Source organism: Humulus lupulus, chromosome 3 (assembly GCF_963169125.1).
Source record: "Humulus lupulus chromosome 3, drHumLupu1.1, whole genome shotgun sequence".
NCBI classification, from domain to species: Eukaryota; Viridiplantae; Streptophyta; class Magnoliopsida; order Rosales; family Cannabaceae; genus Humulus; species Humulus lupulus.
Genome location: NC_084795.1, coordinates 14,393,740 through 14,415,831, shown reverse-complemented (window position 1 = coordinate 14,415,831; position 22,092 = coordinate 14,393,740). Strand labels below are relative to the sequence as shown.

Here is a 22,092-nt window from a genome sequence, read left to right as displayed (position 1 = left end):
CCTCCTGGTCCCATCAGTGGGCACCAGCTCCATGGAAAATTTTGCTGAACGATCAAGCTTCAAGGCATACTCAGTGACTGACAAACCTCCCTGAAGTAGTCTAATGAACTCCTCAGCCTTTGCCGCCCTCATGGCATCATTATAATATTTCTCGTTGAACAGAGTCTGAAACTCTTCCCAACTTAGGGCATTAACATTTCTGGTCTTGGTAATAACCTCCCACCAAATTCGGGCATCTTCCCAAAACATATAAATGGCACAAGCCACCCTTTCATTACCAGTCACCCTCATGAAGTCCAAGATGGTGGTAATCATACTCATCCATTGTTCTGCCTTGGTAGGATCTGCACTACCTTAAAAAACTAGAGGTTGCTGCTTCCTGAACCTTTCACAGAGAGGCTCCCATTTATTACTAACCTCAGGCAGCTGCTCTGCTGCTGGCACCGACACAGAAGGTGCCTCTGATACACTGGCCACTTCAGGAGCTTGCTGTTGTCTCAGGAAGCGAAGTTCTTCTTCCTATCTCAACACTGTAGCCTGCAGATCGTTAAACAACTGCTGCCAGTTTGCAGGAATTGGCTGTGGAATCTGTCCTTGGTCATTCTCTTGACCCTGATTATTATTATTATTCTGGCCTTGATCACTCTGGCCAGCTGATGCATCTGTCTGCCCTGGATTCATTCTTATCACTTATACTTTGCTAAAACAATAATCAATACGTCCAGTCATGTAGTAATAACTAAACCTCTTGCCGCCTTACGGTCCAAGAACAAGCAAATAATTATCATATTCCACAGTCATGCAAATATACAGATAGATACATGCTTATAGCATTTAGCACTTAGCATGTATCACATAATAATTGTCAATCAACAATACTAATAAGTATGTTCCAGCAATTTCAGTACTATTTAGCACACGGTTGCTAAGGATATAATATTCATGGCACAGGTTTAACATGGTGTCTCATGTATACAGGGTAAAGCATTTATACTGTATTTAAGCATTTATACATATAACTACATAAATAGTTACCAAACCATGAGTCAAGCTTGACTTCAGTGATAAGTGTACATGCCCAGCCAGTCTACAGGAACCCTAACCTTGGCTCGCTCTGATACCAAGTTGTAACGCCCTAGTTACCCCAGAACAGTTACGGTGAACGATGAACCGTGAGTTTAACTCATTACCCGAGTTCTTTGTTTAAAAATGTGCTTCTAGGTGTTATTAACAGGCTAAGGTGGAAAATCAATAAAAAAGGAAAGGATATATTTTATTTAAAACATAAAACTGTTCATGGGCCCATAAAAACGTTTACAAGTTATTTACAACTCAAAATGGTCATTACAGTTTCAAATTTACAAACCCTCCGACCTAAGTGGCAAAAATAGGGTAAACCCCCTAATTCCTCTGAGAACTCCTTGGCCGTGGTGGTCGAGCGGCCGCATATGTACACAGCACCACCTAAGCTCTCCACTCAAGGCTGGGTGAGCTTTTCTTTCCCTTTACCTGCACCACATAGCACCCATGAGCCTAAGCCCAACAAGAAAACACAATATTGCATAAATATAATATCAACAATGATCATAATAATCATTCACGACTCTTAGTCCAAAATAAAGGAGTGACAGTTGAAAAGTCACCAAGGAGGGTTCCATTCCCTTTAGCCATGTGACGATAGGATCACCTGGGCTTTACAAATAAGTGACCCTTTCACTAGCTTATCAAGATAGGTGCTCGATGAACTAGTCACCAACATAACCTACCGCATGACCATAGAGTCACAACCATGGGATTCCGCTCCCTAGCCACGTGACAAGCAGTCACCTAGGCCTTAGGCCCTAACTCTGAGTAACTAGTCCTAGACTAGTCAAGCGCTTATAAGTTTCATCGACCTTAGGGTCGGTCCAACATTAATGCTCCTAGAGTCATTCAATTCTGATATCGATTAGATCTAATCGTTTATCGGCCATGCGTTCATGACGCTTATGTTGTTTCTGACTCTCAGGTCAGTAAAATGCGACCAGTACCGACCCTGACTAGTCAGTGCCATACACAAATAAGCAAGATTTGCTAAGCATTTAATATGCAATCAACGTCCACATTTAACAACCAACATGCCTCTATAATAACCCCACATGTCACATATAAGGTGTAGTTTTCTTACCTTTGGTTCGAGTGAGAATTAGTATAAGAACGACCCTTGAGAACGATCAACCTTTTAATTCCTTGACGGTCACCTGGTCATAACCAAATATGGAATTCCTTCAATAAAATGAATAACAAAGGTTCTCGAACCAAAACCTAGCCTCCGAGACATCGAATCCTACTAAACCGGGTAGTAAGATCGAACCCGAGGCCTAAGGCTTGAATCCCCAAGCCAAAAACCCATTTCTGGCCAAAATGCCACTAAGGGCCGCGGCCCACCCCTCAAACAGAGGCGGCCTCCCTTCAGCTCCTAGCACGGGCCGCGGCCCTCCCTGGCCATGCCGCGGCCCTTCAGCCTCTTCTTCTTCTTTTCTCAAGCTTGGGTCGCGGAGCTCCAGAACAGAGTCGCGAACCCACCTGAAAGTCAGTTAAAAACCATGTTTTCCTCCCTTTGAACTCAATCTAAACCCTCTTTAAAACTCCCCTAAAATCACCAAGCAAAGCCCTCAATTGCTACCACAACAAGCCCACCATACAAGCATCAAAACCCAAATGAACTTCCTCCAAAAACTTTCATTAATTCTCAACTTAATACCTTAAATTTCACAACTGAAAACCATAAGAAAAACAGAGCATCACTAAGGTTTCATGGATGAAATCTTACCTCAAGTTGGATTTAAGTCCTCTTCAATGGTTGAACTAAAGTCTTAAGCCCCAAACTTTGATTCCTTAGCTTAGTTCTTCAAATTGGGATCAAAAACTCCAAAGGAAGCAAGAGGAAGATGATGATCGTGAGGGAGGTAACCAAACTCTGTTTTGGTTCTATTTTCTACAGCCTTCAACCCTTATATCAATCCTAGGGGTTAAAAGACTAAAATTCCCATAGGTCAAAAAAAGTTTCTAAGGACTCACATGGGCAAAATCGTCCTTTCCTATCTCGTTAATCATAATTAACGCTCTCCAATTCCCGATATCCTCAAATACCAATATTACATATCCCGTTACCCTTTAATTTCCGGTATCGCTCTAATCACAAAAACATCCCGATTCACCCCGAGCCCCGAGCTCAAACCTGTTATGACCAAACCGATACTTTATATTTAAAGATCGTCACATGCTGAATAGCTCAAACAAATCCACATTATAATGTGGCCTCAACAATTAATCACAAGCATGCACCAAAATATACAAACATGCCTCAACTGGCCAAATTACCAAAATACCCCTATAATCAAATGTGGACCCACATGCACACATTTAACATTACATTATAATATAATTCACATAACACATGCATATAATCATTTAATGGCATAATTAAGCAATTATGGCCCTCCCGACCTACTAATCCAGCCATAAAAACCGCATTAGGGATTTCGGGCATTACACCCGCGGTCCACTAACTGTCCCCACAAATACAAAAGGTACCTCCCCAAAAGTCACCATCCTGCACTTGCAGTCAATCGTCTCCCCATACTTCGATAACCAATCCATCCCTAGGATCATATCGAAGTCATCCATCACTAGCTCAATAAGATCAACAGACAACTCCCTACCATCAATCTCAACTAGCAATGCTTTAATCCATCTCATAGAGACTACCAGTTCCCCAGTCAGCAACAAAGTCTGAAATCCCCTAGCATACAAAACACTAGGTCTACACAGCTGATCTATCACTCTAACAGACACAAACGAATGAGTAGCTCCCGAATCAAACAATGCATTATAAGAAAACCCAGCACTAGAAATCTGACCTATCACAACCGAGGGGCTAGCCTCCGCCTCAATCTGAGTCAAAGCGAACACCCTAGCAGGAGCGAGATTGCCGCCCTTCTTTAGCTCCTCTTTCCTGGCTTGTGGGCAGTCCTTCTTCAGATGATTGGGACTCCCACAGACAAAGCAGGCCCTAATCCTACACTCTCCCTGATGACGTCGCCGGCACCAAGGACACACTGGAAAACTCCTCCAGTTGTCACCTCTGCCCTGTCGGCCACCAAAAGCACCCCGCGCCCTCCTATCCGAGCTAGGAGGAACAAAAGAATCTGGGGTCTTTCTTTTCTGCTCACTAGAGCCACTACCCTGACTCGATCCAATAACTGCCTGGCATCGCGCCTGACATCACTTTTTCTTCAAATATGATCCTCGGCCCCCTCAGCTGTAAGGGCCTTGTCTACATCTTGAGCATAGGTAGTAGTCTTTGAATCTAAGGTGATCTTTACATCACGAGCGATCATAACATTCAACCCCCGTACAAATTTGTCTCTCCTTGCCGCATCAGTCAGCACCAAATCCGGCGTGAACTTCGCCAACCGGTCAAATTTCAAAGCATACTCAGTAACTGTCAATCGGTTCTGAGTCAGGTTGATGAGCTCGTCAACCTTCGCAGCTCGAACTGCTACACTGTAATACTTCTTGTTGAAGATGTTTCTAAACTCTTCCCAAGACATAACTGCCACATTCCTCCTCTGAATCACTACAGCCCATCAGATGCGGGCATCCTCTCTGAACATGTAGCTGGCACAAGCTACCCTCTTATTCCCCTCAACCCTCATGAAATCCAGGATAGAGCAAACCATATTCGTCCACTGCTCTGCCCGCAGTGGGTCTAGTCCACCCTCGAAGGTGGGAGGATGCTGTTTCTTGAACCTCTCATACAAAGGTTCCCACGTGTTCTCCATAACAGGCTGAATCGGCACTGGCGCCACAACCTGCTGAATTGGCAACCTAGTGACCTGTGGAGGGCCTGCTATCTTAACTGACGAAGTTCTTCCTCTGTTCGTTGCAGTCTTGCTTCCATTTCGGCAAACATCTGTTGCCAATTCTGTGGGGTAGGTGGAGGGTTCTGACCCTGGTTGTCATCCTCGGCCCTACTGCTGCAGAGTCTAGATGATTGTTGAGGCATCACAACAATATGCCTGCAATCAACGACGCCGCTCATCAGGCAAGATAACAACATCCAAAACCACCTCCCAATTCATATCAGTCAACCATAAACAACAATCCACAGGACATACAAATAACATGTAACACTCAATGGGCCATGCCCTAGTATCATGCATATGTTAACTCATTCATCATGCTCTATATAAAGTAAGCAGACAAACAGGGCATTCAAGCACATATTCAAGCATATAAGTCAATTATTACCAACCAACCCTAAGTCAAGCTTGTCACTGACAGTGAGCGTACATGTTTGGTCAATCTCTAGAAACCATAAACCTTGGCTCGTTTTGATACCAAGTTGTAACACCCTACTTCCTTAGAGTCGTTACTAAGTGAGTTCAAAACGTGCAATTAACTCGCTAATCGAGGTTTTAAGGCAAAAGTGTAATTAAACCATAAACAGAGTCTTATATTTTGAAAACAATTCCATTCATTGAAAATCATAAAGCATTTAACATTTGGGATCCCAAAATACTGTTTAAAAATATTTACAACTAAAAAATATGATTACAATCGGCTAAACGAAAAAATATAGGTTTAGTACAACCATCTCCCAAAATACCCCTAGCCGTGGCAGCCAGGCAGGCCAAACATGTACGCGTCGCTTCACGCTCTCTGTACTCATGGCTTGTCAACTTTCCCCTTGCCCTTACCTGCACAACAGAGCACCCGTGAGCCTAAGCCCAGCCAAAAAACCCTCACAAGCAGATAATATATGCATATTAAACACTTAACATATAAACAAGCCATCATCAGGCTAACCACATACAGCCATGTCGTCCCAGGTGCTTTACCAAGCCCTGGGTTCGCGGTCCACACCGTGAGGATATCCCAGGTATCCTTTGGGTCTCGCCCTGGAAATTCACACTTCGCATGCTAAACGCTGCTCCCGGCCCCTTGCCGCTCTCGGCCTTCGCCATTCCCGGCCCTCGTCGCTCCCGGCTCTTGCCGTTCATTCACATATATGCACACATAGCATAACTAAGCATATACTTAAACATGAATAAACTCAACCAAAGGGGCTACGCCCTGCAACACAATCATATAAGGTCGTGCCCTACAATACAAGCTCTACGGGTACAACAGTTTTCTTACCCGTGTCCCAAGCTACTCGAGCACCGCGATCACGAGCACAGTCCTTTAACCCGAGCCTTGAAGAGAAATCCTAGTCACAACGCATGAATAATGATTAACCATCACGTTCTAATCCATTAAATAGTTTCGAGACTTAATTATAACCTTCGAGACCTTGGTTTCTACCAAACTGGGTAGTAGAAACCTTCCCGAGCTCTAACGTACAAGTTCCTAAGCTAAAAACCCTCATTTTGCCAAAAATCCACTTTTGGGTCGCGGCCTAGCCTCCCTTAAGTGTCGCGGCGCGCCCCAAAACAAAGGCAAAATTGCCTCACATCTGCCAGCCTAGGGCCGCGGTGCCCAAACCTTGCGTCGCGGCGCCTGGGAAATTTCTCGAAGCCCCACTAGCCTATAAACTCAAGCGGGTCGCGGCGCTGATGAATAGGGCCATGACTCAACCCCGAAACCTAGAAATTTCATGCAATTTTCACAAGCTAACTCCCTTGGAAATCATCCCAAACGCACCCCAACAATAGAATTGAGTCCCATAATCATCCTAATACACTTTAAGCAGCACATAAATCCAGGTTAAACCAACCAAAATCCTACTATTACTCAAGTTCAATTATCTAAGCTTTAACCCCTCAAACTTCAACAAAACAGAGAAAAATTAAATAGAACTCAAGCTTAGATCCTTACCTCTACTGATGATTTCGACTTGGCCAACTCCAAATCTCCTCCTAGCTCTAACCCCTCAAACCACAAGCTTGTAAATCACCAAAACCTCAGCCCAAGTCCTTAAGATTTTCTTCAAAGCTTCAACACCCCAAGAGAGAAAGAGATAATCGATGGAGAGAGAAAGGGAAACCAAAACTGAGTTATGCCTTATCTTGTCTGGATTCCAGTACATTCCTAAGCTTGTAAGCATATAACCATTAGCTAAAAAGACTCAATTGCCCCTAAGCCTAACCTTAACCCTTTAATGACATAAATGACATTTTAGTCATTTGCCATACCCCGCTAAGTCCCCGAGTAGTCTAATAAATCCTTATTAATCCCGACATATCCCAACCATTACTTAATTACTACCCACTATTAAATAATTCCCTAACACATTATAATATCCTCGAAATACCCCTAAGCTCCTCCTGAGCCAGGTATTTGACCCCGTTGTGACTTTCTAGCTAAATCGATCCATTGGATTGTCTCGGATCTTGCATCACAAATATATCACCAATATATCACATATATTGCGTTTATGCCCTCAACAGGCTAAAATTACAAACATGCCTCTAATAACCAAACGGGGCCCACATGCATATTTAATTCACCTAAACATGCATTTCTAATCACATACTCATCAAATTCACATATAATAATAATAATAAATCATTTATTGCCCTCTATGCACACTAATCAAGGCCCCAAGCCTTATTAGCAAATTTGGGACGCTACAGAGAACGTTCTTTTTATTTCTTAACATGTTACTTCAAGCTTAAGTAACCTCAAGCAAATCCTAATGCTCGGGGTCCTGAAAACGCCCCGGGGGTAAAATAGTCAAAACTCCCAAAATTTTCCCCTGATCTCACTAACTCCCAATTTATCATCAAATATTTATTCCCATTACCCAATATCCGAGTCAAGTATAATCCCGTTGTGACTTTCCCACTAGCTTGCTTCCTAGGATCGTCTCCTGCTGAGTAACCCATGCATAACCAAATAATAATGAAGCACCACACACATCACATATATGCCAAATACACCCAAAATGGCCAAAATATGAAAATTTCCCAATTGAGCAGAAATGAGCCCACATGCATGTTTAATACACCTAAACATGCATATCTAGTCATATTATAATATAACTCACATAATCACATAATGATACACATAAATTTCACATAATCAAATAACTCCAAGATTTGCCATCCTGGCCCCTTAATAAAGGCCCTAAGCCTTATTAGGAAATTTGGGTTGTTACATTCAAAGTGGCAATACAACAAGCTTGAGATAGCCACTCATAGCGCGTGGTGGCGAGTGAGGCAACAAGATTTGAGATCTTGGGGTTTTGGCAACCAACAAACATGGTGGTGTTTAGTGTGTGGTGGTTGGCGTGACAAAAGACGATGGTTCGACGTGATCTATGAATTTGTATTGCAAGCTTCAAACAATCATCCATGATGATTAGTGTGGGTGGAGGCGACAAGACTTGGAGGCTTAAGGTTTTTTTAATTGGCAAAAGTAGTGATTCAGTGACGTGATCTATGCATGTGTATTGCAAGCTTCAAATAGTCATCCATGACGACTAGTGTGGGTGGAGGCGACAAGAGTTGGAGACTTGAGGTTTTCTCGATTGGCGAAAGCAATGGTTCAACGAGTGTTGGCTGTGGGGAGAGAGCGGAGGAGAAGAAGCATCCTTATTTTTTTTTCTTGAAAAACTATTTTTTTATTCAGTTACTATTGCAATTGGGAAATTTTAGGTTATATGCTTAATAACATTTAAGGTTAAATATACTCTATTTCATCTATATGACAAATTTAATAGGCATCCCAAATTCAGGGCCGACTTAAGGACTTATGGGGCCTGGCGCAAAATTAAAAAATAGGGCCTTTTTAAGAAAGAAAAAAAACATAATTAAAGTTTAAACTCAATAATGGTTTGAACCCATAGTGCAAAAGAGAACTTTTCTCACCACTTACACTAACTAGTTAAGTGTTATTTAATTAACTACTAAATAATTGTAGACATTTATAGGGTCGAACTCTGTATCGGTATAAAGAAAGAATACCCTTCTCATCAATTGTGTTGACTTAACTATTTGGTATTTAGTTGAATAAATATTTATATATTATATATTTTTCAATTTTGTTGAATATATGTATTTTAATTTCGGGGCCTCCTCAAGCCGGGTGGCCTTGGGCCTGTGCCCTCTCGCCCTACCCTTAAGTCAGGCTTGCCCAAATTTCATTATTTTTTTTGTACAAAAACGATGTTATTTCGATGCTTCTTCGATACAATTGTGATGCATCCACAAATTTTTATTTTTTGACCAAAATTATGCAAATTCGATGCAAAATTAATGAAAAATCGATGTAATCTTGAAAACTTGGTTTTTTTTTGCCAAAACGATGATTTTTCAATGCTCTTGCGATGTAATCACGAAAACTTTATTTTTGGCTAAAATCGATGCTCTGCGCTGAAATTTGACAAAAATTTTGGTGAGTCATATCGTTTTGCTTAAATTTCCGTTTTAGTTGATTTTTGTTTTGAATCTTAGTATTTTTTTGAGATCTACACGTTTAGCATATTTAAAGCCTTAAATGTTTGATGTAGAATACAAAAATTAATCATGCATATTAATGGGAGGAGTATTTATGAAAGATATATTTTTGTCCAAAATATAATTGGGGACACATTAATAGGATGAGTGTTGAAGTTGGCATATTAAAAAAATTTCGTATGTTAGAACCTAAAATTTCCGTGGTAATTTTCGTTCCCCCAGTCCCAACACAACTTAGGTAAGGCCCAAAAGTAAATTATCCATATGAGGTTTCCCACAACTGAAATCAGAAGCCCAGACGTTAATCTCAGCCCAAGCAAGTTAATTCCATCCTTGCACCCATCTCAACAGGGCGAAACCCCAAACCCTAAGGGCAAAATGGTAAACCAAAAACAGCCAACAGCCCTCAAATCCCATCTTCGTCCACATAAATCTCCCCAAACCCTCACTCGCTCCATCTTCTCTCAGCCGCCGAAACCCTAGGAGAGAAGGTTCAGAGATCAGAGATGACTACCCGATTCAAGAAGAACAGGAAGAAGCGTGGTCACGTGAGTGCCGGCCATGGAAGAGTAGGCAAGCACAGGAAGCATCCTGGTGGTCGTGGTAACGCTGGAGGCATGCACCACCACCGGATCCTCTTCGACAAGTACCATCCTGGGTACTTCGGTAAGGTCGGTATGAGATACTTCCACAAGCTTCGCAACAAGTTCTACTGCCCAATCGTCAACATCGACAAGCTCTGGTCTATGGTGCCCCAGGAGGTGAAGGACAAGGCCACCAAGGACAACGTCCCCTTGATCGATGTGACTCAGTTTGGATACTTCAAGGTCTTGGGCAAGGGTGTCTTGCCTGAGAATCAACCCGTGGTAGTCAAGGCCAAGCTCATATCCAAGATCGCCGAGAAGAAGATTAAGGAGGCTGGCGGCGCCGTCGTCCTCACTGCTTAGGTTTGCATAATTAATTTTCGCCAGAGTAGAGGTTTTGGGTATTCTCTGTTTTTATTTTTTTGGTTGTAAGTTTTGGATTTAAAAGACTTATTTTGTCTACATTTTCAATTATATCTTGAGAGTCTTTAACTATGGATAATTTTTGCTTATGCAATCGTTACAATTGATATTTATCATCATTCTCACTCGATGCAGTAGATAACCCAATACGTAATTTATTTTCTGGAACAACACTGATTGTTCATTTTTGGAAATGGGTTCGATAACACTAATTGTTTTGATGATTAATTTTTGAATTTGCATACTTTTTTTTGCTTCATATCATATGATTAAACCACAGATGAGCATAGTACTTTGTAAAAGTGTTTGTTAGCTATTATTAGGCAGTCATGACTGAGCAATGCTGCAAATTTTACCTAGTTTTGACTGGTACATGTACTTACATACACTTAAACTCGCCAGAAACACAAGTTGATGTGGATGATTTTATAGAAATGTTCATTTCAAGTTGTGTAATATCATTGATTCATTCTTGAGAAAGAACAATGTAAACAATCAAACTTTTTGCACCTACTTTAGTAATTGATGATACATTCCAATACCGAGCTACCTGATTTGTAAAGTTCGCAAGACCTAAATCTTTTGATGGCAAAGATAATCTTTCATTGGGTAGGTTGTGGCTTTTAAGCCTGTGTATTTTTATTAATTTTTTTTTTAAAACTTGGTAGTTTATTTATTATCCGGACTTCACTGCTTTAATTTATAACCATAATATTCTCTTTTACTATTAGAAATCGATTTTGAATTCTTTAACAGCTTCGTAAAATGTTTACAAATATTTTAAGTAAATACTAACAATTTTAAAACAAGAAAAAATGAAAAAAAAAATTGAGTTTTAGAAGAGTGGCTTTTTTTTTGTATGCTGTTTATTACTCTACGATGGGTTGCTGTATGGTGGCTCACTTGAAAGAAAAATTCAATTCTAAAGTCCTCTCTCCCTTAGTGTTAGGGGTGACAATTTGTATTGCAGACTTTCCAGTGCTAATCTTAACATGACGATTTTAAGATGTTATTTAAATGGATTGTGTTTAACTGAGTTTAACATAACATGATTTACTTATATTTTATTTACTATAAAATATAACAAGTTTTCAACATATTAGTTACTAATATGCTAGTTTTAAACATGTTAAAATTCATACATCAGAATGTCTAATATTACAAGTAATTAAAAATCAAATTAATAAATGAGTAAATTTTGATATGAAATTAATCCATGTTTTGAATTGTATTATGGTGTGATAACCTATTATGCCACTTGTACCCTCGAATATAATAAGGGTGTTTATAAATTCGATAAAATTAATGAAAACTTAAAAGGTTGCCTTTTAACTCTTTAAGCGTAGTTTAAAAGATTGCTTTAGTTGAAAAGTCATATTTTACATCAATTTTGTTTTAATTTTAATTATTTAATAAAAATCTAATTTTATTAATTAATTAAAATAAAAGCAAAATTTGTGTAAAATATGACTTTAGTAAAATAAAATTACTTAGCAATTTTTTCAAAAAAAAAAAACTAATTAGTGACTTGTAGTAAAAAAAATTTACAGCCAAAAAAAATTAGTTAACAATTTATTTGCAACTTTTTTAGACTATTTAATAATTTTGGTCGCAAGTTTTATATATTGAAAGAATTTATCAATATATTGATAAGTCTCAAGAACCTAAACCCATCAACAATGAGGAAGAGAGATTGAAGATGATGACTCTAGGAAATAAGGATTGGGAAGGGACAGCGCAAGTTAAAGAGACAAAAAAATCTTTAAGTTTTAGTCTCACATAACTAATCACAAGTTAGAGAGGTATAAATTCAATTATTTTATAAATATAATACGGTTATGATAGTTGGACAAAGTTGAGACTCTTCAAAATAATTTTAAATATTTGAAACAATGCATATAAAAATTGAAAACTTAAAGTGCAAGAGCATCTTCAATGGAGTTCAAAAAATATGGTGCATTGTTATATTTGGCACATTTTAGTAAAATTATCATTCCAATAATATGTTAAAAAGTGTGTTAAATTTTACACATGCTAAAAACTATGTCAAATTTGATACAAGATATAGTATGAGTCAAATTTGTCACAACAATAAATATTATTTTTTTGTTTACTATATTGCCACTAATATATTAATTAATAATTAATGACTATTTTTTATAATAAAAAATGAAAAAAAAGATTATTTTTTGTATATTATCAATACATATTAAATGAATTGTTGATTTTTGTAGTTAATTTGTATCTTGTGGATTGAAGCACAATTACAAATATTGGGCCAAATAAAGCATTGACTCATTATTTGTGCTAAATTTAACACAAAATTTACATCTTACATTGAAGATGGGCTAAGACAAGCAAAGACAACTTAATTAGGTTATGCTCAATTATCTATAAATAGTAATAGAGAATATTATTTTTAAGATTTTTTGATTGTTTGGAAATTTGTTGTGAGATTTCTTTATGATTCAAGTATTAGAGGTTCGTTTTGCATATGGGCGGAAGTTCTTTCCACATTTATTCATATTCAAACAATTTTTTGTATAGTCAACATGGGATCAATCTTGCATATTGATTACTTTCCGATCAATACCGATGTTTTTTTAAGGGAAAAGACTAATTTGACTTATGTGTTTTGCCTGAATACTTGATCGATACTTATGTTTTGTTAAATGATAAATTGGACCATGTGTTTTACAAAGCATATCAAAATGATAACTTGAGCCCGATTTTGATAAAACAATTTTTCAATATGACTGAAATAATCATACATTTTATTTAATATTAAATTAATTAAATAATTAAAAAAATATATTTTAAATAAAATATATTAATTTAAATACCAAATTAATGATATATTACTATTAAAAAACATAAATATTTTTAATTTTAAAAATAACATTATATAAATTAAAAGAAAAATAAAAACTAAAAATATAACTAAAACAAAAACAAAAACAAACTAAATCAGATTTTAAGTAAATCTGAGAAATTAAAAAAAAAATTGTCATCTTGTTGTTGTTCTTCATCTTCCCTCCACCATCCTCGTGCCAACCCACACTGCCTCTCAATCCTGGAAGCTTCAATCTTGCCACTCAAGATTAGAAGCTTGGATCTCAACCTTCAACGAAGAAGTTTTGCCTATGCTAGCAAACTCACGTTGCCTGTAGCGTCCCAAATTTTGCTAATAAGACTTAATGTCTTGATTAGCGTGTCGGGATGGTCATAATTGATTTAATTATGTTAGTATGTGAATTAAATGATTATGTGATTAGAAATGCATGTTTAGGTGAATTAAATATATGTGGGCCTGATTTGGTTAATAGGGGCATAATTGTAACTTTGGCCCGTTATAATATGTGTTTGGGATTACCGGGTAACGGGTAGTGATTTAATGATTGTTTAAGTATGTCAGGGGTTAAAATGGGGAATTATAGGAACACTTGAGGAATTAGTAGGATGTGGCAAATGACAGGATTGCCCTTGGGAGTGTTAAAGGATTTAGGATTGACCTTAGGGGTAATTGGGTCATTTTGTACTGAGGGATAACTTAGAGTAGGATGAGTAGCTTTGAGAAACCACCAGAACTAAGTAATCACTCAACCTTCACTCTCTCTCTCATGTTCTTCTCTCTCTCTCTCTCTCTCTCTCTCTCTCTCTTGATTTTTGGAGAAGTTTTGAGAATTTTGAAGAAAATTGCCCAGAAGTGGAAGATTTGAGGCTTGGGGATTTGGGGACAGCAAGTTAGAAGTACTGGGGAACTAGCTCAAGGTTGAATTTGTGACATAGGTAAGGTTTAGAGCAAGCTTTCTGTGAATTTCTCTGTTTGCTTTTAGTGTTTTGGGATTTTTGAACTCAAGAGATTAAGTTGAGTTGTGATGAGGTGTTGATTTAGTTTTTAGGGTTTATGTACTGCTTTGATTATAGTGAAAGTGATTTAGGACTCAATTTGGGCATTAGAACATGTTTGGATCAATTTGCAGGAGGTTTAGAAATTTGAAAATGGTGGAGTTTCTGGGTTTTGGGGCTCGAGCCGCGGCCCGCTTGAACACAGAGGCTTGGGGGCCTCGGAATTTTTCCCAGGAGCCGCGGCGCAGGCTGAGGCACGCCACGGCCCGTGGCCCTTTGATGAGAGCCTAATGCTCCTTGAATTGAGCGTGCCGCGATCCTTAAGGTCTGGGCCGCAGCTTGTTGACACCGTTTTTCGTCAACAGTGAATATAGAGCACCAAAACAATAAATAGTTATGGCCAGAAAAATACAGTATAACAAATAGGATTTTTTTACGTGGTTCAGCAGTTAACTCTTCCTAGTCCACGAGTCTTTGTTATTAGAACTTAAAGATGATTTCTGGAAATTCTTCAAGAATGAATTCTCCAGAGTTTCTCTCAAGATCACAAAATTCCCCTCCTTTTCAACGGTACAGGACTTCTCTATTTATAGAGGAAGTCTCAGAATACTATCCCACACGTCTCTGGGAAGTTATTCTTTATGTCAATAAATTTAATGGCTTTAAAAGCCTGTAACTCCTATATACAAGGAAACGTCCCCTAAAGACCAGGGGGTGTATAACTGAATAATAAATATCCCTTTATTATAGGGAAGTTACAACAATAAATGTAGACTGTGTCTCTCCAAGTGACTCATTAAGATGTTCGAAGTTAGCAATCTACATCTTCGATGCCGTGCCTACTCAGGTCTCTTAGTGATTTTCGAGTTGTAATATTTTCCCCGAGATCATATGGTTTCGAGCTCATACTGATGTCAGGCTCGAAACTCCTGATCCGAGGCCACCCGAGAATAGACGTACTCCGCTGTCTGTCTTTCGAGCTTGTAAGGGCTTCAAGGCTACCATCTTCGAGGTTGCCACCTGCTTTGCAGGTTCGGTGCCTAGGTTGCGGACACGTGTTCTAGGCATTACGAGTTCACATCTGACGAATCCAGCTTTCGAGATCACAATTCTCAAGGCTCAAAATCTGGGTATAACATTTTGCCCCCTCAAAAGTATTTGTTTGAATCCTATGAGAAGGAAACTTTTGAACTACTTTTCTCGGGAACTTCATCGTCACACACGTTCGAATATGGACACGTGCCAGCTGGGTATTTCCCACTCAAGGTACTCGAGTGCCTTGGAAACCTGCCCACGATCGTTCACCTGCCACCTTTTCGGCGCCATCTTGTCATTTGTCCCTGGCCGTCAGATTTGATAAGGATCCTGATCAATGGTCCAGATCATTCCTTTTATTATCATTTCTAGTAGCCTATGTATAAGGCTTCAGTCATCTTCTTCCCCTCATTTCTACGTTTACCAGAAAAAGAGAAGAGAAAACCAGAGGCGCCCATAAAGTGTTTGGTGTTACATGTTCTCTCGGCCAAAGAAGCAAAGGACCGCCAGCTTGTTCGAGACCGTGAGATCATACTTGCAACCTCTTCTTCAATCAACGAGTTCTCTGCAACCGTCGCCTTCATTGTGTAAGTATCTGATATATACATATTTTCTTTATCAGCTTTTGGCCCTTTTTTTTTTTGGAAATGCACTGGTTCATTTTGTAGTATAATATACTAGGACGCTTTGACCAATAGGTATTCAGGTTTAGGTTTTCGCATTACTGGTTCTAAATCCAGTTTGTATGTAGAAGAAAACCAAAAATGGTTTCCTTTTTCTGGGTTTCCAAAAGTTAAAAAACGTATCTTGCACACCAAGATATTGGGTACAAAATCTTGGTTTTAAAGAATGCACGATACCCAAGACTACCATTTTTGAATAACCATCACCTTTTTCCCTGATATTTTGGGATTCTCAAAAATTAGATCCACTTCCTTCCTTTTTCTCGTGGAATACACGTTCTGACCCCTAATCGGGTTTCCAGGATCGAGTTCGTCTCGTACCTAAGCACTTCCGAGCTTGCTTCACCAAGCTCGTTTTCTTGACTCCTTGCATGCATGGCCCTCACCATTTTTTCTTTCTCGCTAGATGTCACAAAATCTGGAAAGATGGTGGGGGTCGCTGCTTGCCATTCCGTACTCGCCAAAAACTCCGAGCCCAGAATCGCTGTTTTCTCGGAACCAACGTCTGATTCGTGAATATGACCTCGCGCGCGAACAGGAAGAAATCTGAGCTCACTATCGCCGCCAAGTCGTCGAGGTCATAGAAAAGAAGAGAAGAATCCTTCGAGAGGCGCTTGAGGCGCTTTATCCGGAATCTGGTTCAGGGCCCAGACCGATCCCCCTTGATCCTAGGTTAAAGGTGACGATCGCATACAACCCGGGAGAGCTTCAATTCTCACTGATGGGGGAGCCTTCTACCTCGCAGCCAAGGAGAGAATTTTTTGAGGCCGAGCAATACTGGAGCTCGGTTACCTCGCTAGGCCAGATAAATGATATCCTGGCATTTCATGGTTTAAGACTGTCAGGTTCGCTAAGGTGTCGAGCTCCTACCTCCCAAGAGCGAAGCTGCCGCGCCCCAGGAGATGGAAATCCTGACAACAAGCTGAGGTATGCGGCTTGGAGCCAGGAACATATGAAGGCAGGAGCAATACTGCCTTTGAAGTCTTTCTTCAAGGACTTCACAGACTTCGTTGGGTTGGCTCCATTCCAGATCAACACTAATTCCTACAGGGTTCTGTCTGCCCTGAAGTCGATTTATAACGAGCTGAAGTGGGAAGGACCCACGCCAGAAGAGATCTTGTATCTTTTCTGTTTGAAAAGCAATCCCTCCCAAGCTCGGGGAGGAGATGGCTTCTATTACCTTTCGAGCTACCCGAAGGAGAAAAAGGTGTTCGAGGATCTTCCCAATCATCCTTCTGATTTTAAGAAGGCCTTCTTCTGGACGGATGGCCTGTCTCCGTCACGATGCTATTCCTTTAGACGGATCCGTAAGTACCCCATCCTCCTTTATCTCTGTGCTCGAACTTTTGTCTATGGGCTTGCACTTAGTTGAGTTGTATTTTATTTTCCAGCCAACTATCATCGTCCTACTCCTTCTGTCGAGATGAAGGAGCGTAGGGAGACCCTACTCCAACTCCCTTATGGCAGGAGATCACTCTCATACCTTTTGCATGAAGGTAAACTTCGAGCTTGCGGGCTCTTGGGAGATGACCAGTCCACCTCGGACTGGTCTAACAAAAAATACGACCGCTGGGAGCTCGTGCCCTTGCCAACAGGCATCCTTCCCCCGAGAAGAGAGGTGAGGCCTCCACCTCCAGTTCGCCGAAGGAGCCCACAATCAGGGAATGAGGCCAACGATGAAGCCTTGAGCTCGGGCTCGGATGATCAAGGTACAGTCATCCTAAACTCGAAAATGTGGTCCCCCACTTTACTAAAACACAAACTCGATAAGTTAGTGTTGTGCAAGGACGATAGGAACCACTTCTATGTGTGGACTTGGGTAGATGAATGGGTTCATAGGTTCGATAGCTGGCTCGGGCAATACGATACTATGTATAGCCTGAACGAGGTATGGAACGAAATAGCCGTCCAATATGGGACCAATGACTATAGGGACCTTTCGAGGTTGACGTCCACGTTTAGGGAAGGTACTCCCCCCGCCTCATCTGAAGATGGGGAAATTTCATGGTCTCTGAGTTCAAGCTCGAAGGAGAGTTCCAGTTAGGTTTCTCTCAACTCGCCTCTTCATCACTTTGCATACTTGTGTGATGTTGAGTTACTTTATATATATTTTCTTTCTTTTTTGATGACTCATACTGTGGTGTGACTATGTAGGTGTGATGGACTCCGATCTTGACAGTATTCTCGAGAGTGGTGGGGCCAAGAGGAGCAAGCGCCCCAGGGGGTCGCGAAAAATAGACCGGCCTGCCAAGGTCCTTAAGAGGACTGAAAAGACGCCACCTCCCCCACCAGTTCTACCTACCATAAGCTCCGCTGTGGAACCGACTCCACAGGTCGGGGCATCCACTACGGTCGAGATCCATCCTCCCGTCCTTGTTCACTCAACGCTCGGTCCTCCTCCCAAAAAACCCTCTGCTTCCCGAACCCACAAGTTGTCAGTTTCTACTCACGTTGAGGAGTATGTAGTTGACAACGTTGTCGGGTCCCATGGGGCCACACTAGGCTTAGATGTTTTGTCCCGAGTGGGCCAGAGCTTTAGCGGTTTTGATGCTTCTCACTGGAAATTTATGACCGAGGCCCGAGACTGCAACACACTCTACGAGAAGAGTGTCGAGCTCATCGCCGCGGTAACTTTTTTTTTTTCACTGTTGGCTATATTTATAGGTGGTCCGTATGTTAATGTTGATTTCTTTGTATGTCAGGCTCTTGCTGTCTCTGCTCAGCTCAACTATAATTTAAACAACGAGGTTCATTCGAGCAAATCCTACGCTCAGGAGGCCAAGGATCATCAGCTCAAACTGAGTGATGAACTGAAGGCGACAAAGGCAAAAGTTGAGACAGGAGCTGAGGAGCTTAAGGCCAAGACATCTGAGCTCGAGAAGCAGAACTCTAAGCTTGCGGAGCTTGAGAAGGAGAACGCTCGGCTCAAGGAGGCCAATAAAAAGCCTGAAGAAGACAAGGCTGCCACTTTTGATATAATCAAGAGTGAAAAGGCTCGCCTCCTTGCCGAGTACAAAGAGAAGAAAGACCAGGCGGTTGATTTGGCCATTTATAGAATGTGGGCCAATAATGAGGACCTCGACATCAGCTTCCTAGGTCCTCTTAAGGCGAAGCTCCTGGATAAGTGGAATGCTCGGCTTGAGGCGGAAGAAGCCGCTCAAGAGGCCGCTAAGGAGGCTGCTCAGAAGGATAGTCATGTTATTCATCCTGGGGAGTCTAGCGCTGCTGATGTCAAGAAGGTTAAGGAAACTGCTCCTTCTTGAATCCCACCTCGGGGCTGCGTCCCCTTATTTTTGTAATTGTTTTAATTTATGCCCGTAGGGCTGATACAATTTCTTTTTCTTTTAATATACATGTTTTACATTTCTTGACTTGAAATATTTTGCACACTTTACATTAAAGAGTCGTATATGCTTGTTTATTCACACAAACATAGTTTGGATTTAGGCTCGAAGTTCAATGCATTCATGCACAGTTTGCTCGAATTATCCGCTTCCGATCTCGTTATTCATCAAGTTCGGATGTTACTTTAACCATGAACCCGAAAGTACTTGTATGGTGTGTTATGCAGACGGTTTAGTTATACCTTATTTTTTAGTTACTTTTTCTCGTCCTCGGTTATCTCTCCGAGGTTATGAGTTCGAAACTATTTTTTATAAGATACTCCAGCCTCGATCTCGACTTATCTCGAAGTACGTTTATTTTCCAACTTATCGTCGATTAGTTTTAGCTGGTTTGCTCCAAACCTTTTAAGGTTGTGATTGGTTTGTAATCCATACACTTATATGTTTTTGATTGGTTTTATCCAAACTACCTTAGCTCGCGCATTTGGTTATATCCAAACACTTATGTTTTTCATGTATTTTAATTTATTTTTCAAGCTGGTGGTATTTATATATATACCAATGATGCCCCCTTAATATCCTATGAATATGACCATAGGTTATTAGATTAAGAGAGATTGCAAAAATAAATCATGTAAGACGAAATAACTCTTTATTTAATAAAATCCAAGAGTAGGCAAAACAGTACAAATGGACAAGCATGGTTACAGGCGACATCCTTCCTACACTATTGATATTAAGGTCTTAGGTGTTCATCATTCCATGCTCGCGGTATTAGGCTCCCATCCAATCTCGCTAGCTTGTAAACACTGGGTCGGATGACTGACTCTATCTGGTATGGTCCTTCCCAATTTGGCCCGAGCACGCCAGATGCTAGGTCTCGCGTTGCCAAAAATACACGCCTTAGCACCAGATCTCCCACACCGAACTTTCGATCTCGAACCCTCTTGTTGAAGTACCTGGTAGCTCGTTGCTGGTAGGCAGCGTTCCTCAGCTGAGCTTCATTTCTTCTTTCTTCGATCAAGTCTAAGGTTTCTTCTAGCTGAGTGTGGTTCGAGCTTTGGTCATAAGCGTGAGTTCGAATTGTAGGTATCTCGACCTCGATGGGCAACATAGCTTCGGAACCGTATGCCAGAGAGAACGGAGTATGTCATGTTGATGTTCGTGCTGTAGTCCTATATCCCCACAGGACTTGGGGCAATTCTTCGGGCCATCGTCCTTTTGCTTCCTCCAACTTTTTCTTTAGCGAACTTTTGAGAGTCTTGTTTACAGCTTCGACCTAGCCATTCGCCTGGGGGTGAGCTACTGACGAAAAGCTCTTTATTATTCCATTCTTCTCGCAAAAGTTGGTGAACAAGTCACTATCGAACTGGGTTCCGTTGTCGGATACAATTTTCCTCGGCATCCCATATCGGCATACGATGTTCTTTACCACGAAGTCAAGGACCTTTTTGGAAGTTATTGTTGCTAACAGTTCATCCTCTGTCCACTTTGTGAAGTAATCTACGGCAACTACAGCATACTTCACACCGCCCTTGCTAGTTGGAAGAGAGCCTATGAGGTCGATTCCCCATACCACAAATGGCCATGGGGAAGTCATCATGGTCAGCTCGGATGGTGGAGCTCGAGGAATCGCGGCGAACCTTTGGCATGTATCGCATTTCTTTACGTACTCGAAAGAATCCGATTTAACGGTAGGCCAGAAATAACCTTGGCGTATGATTTTCTTGGACAGGCTATGCCCCTTAGTATGGTCTCCACAGAACCCTTCATGAATTTCTTCAATGATCTTCTTGGCTTCGGGTGGAGTTACGCACCGAAGTAATGGCATGGAATATCCCCTTCTATACAGCTTTCCGTCCAAAATGGTGTAACGGGGAAGTTGATACATTAACTTTCGAGCCTGGTTCCGATCTTTTGGAAGGACTCCGGTCTCGAGATATTCGACTATCGGGGTCATCCAGGTAGGCTCGGACTCAATCATACACACATCTTCCTCCTTCGGCTCGTTAATGCTAGGTGCCGAGAGGTGTTGGCACAACATTTAGCTCATCATTCTCGGCGGAAGTAGCGAGCCGAGCTAAGGCATCTGCCTTTGAGTTTTTCTCTCGGGGAACCTGTTCAATTGCATAAAACTCGAAATGTTCCAATGCGGATTTTGCCTTCTCTAAGTAAGCTGCCATTTTTGTGCCACGAGCCTGGTATTCTCCCAAAATTTGGTTCACCACAAGCTGTGAGTCACTGTAGCAATGTATGGCCTTAGCTTTGAGCTCTTTGGCTATACGGAGTCCCGCCAGTAAAGCCTCGTATTCGGCCTCGTTATTTGATACGTTGAAGTCGAATCTTAACACAGAATGAAATCTGCTTCCTGCAGGAGTAATCAAAATGACCCCTGCCCCCGATCTATTTTCGTTAGATGACCCATCGACGTAAAGTTTCTACAGCTCGTGGGCCGGGGTTATAACTTCATCATTGGTCATGCCAGTACACTCCACTATAATGTCCGCCAAGGCCTGTGCCCTAATGGTCGTCCTCGGGTGGTAGGTGATCTCGAATTGTCCGAGCTCAACTGCCCATTTAAGAAGTCGACCTGAAGCTTCTGGCTTAGACAAGACGCCTCAGTGGTTGATCGGTTAGTACATGGATGGGGTGCGCCTGAAAGTAGGGTCGTAATTTGCGAGACGGATGAATCAAGCTGAGAGCTAGCTTTTCCATCAAGGGGTATCTC

General features: G+C 41.0%; 1 protein-coding gene across 1 annotated transcript; it reads left to right on the top strand.

Annotated features, from left to right (window-relative positions):
• Positions 1 to 9,880: 9,880 nt before the first annotated feature.
• On the top strand, positions 9,881 to 10,566 carry LOC133822174 (large ribosomal subunit protein uL15x). The gene has a single exon (XM_062254418.1). The coding sequence runs from the start codon at positions 9,953 to 9,955 to the stop codon at positions 10,391 to 10,393; it is 441 nt and encodes a 146-aa protein (XP_062110402.1). The 5' UTR covers positions 9,881 to 9,952; the 3' UTR covers positions 10,394 to 10,566.
• The last annotated feature ends 11,526 nt before the right edge of the window (positions 10,567 to 22,092 follow it).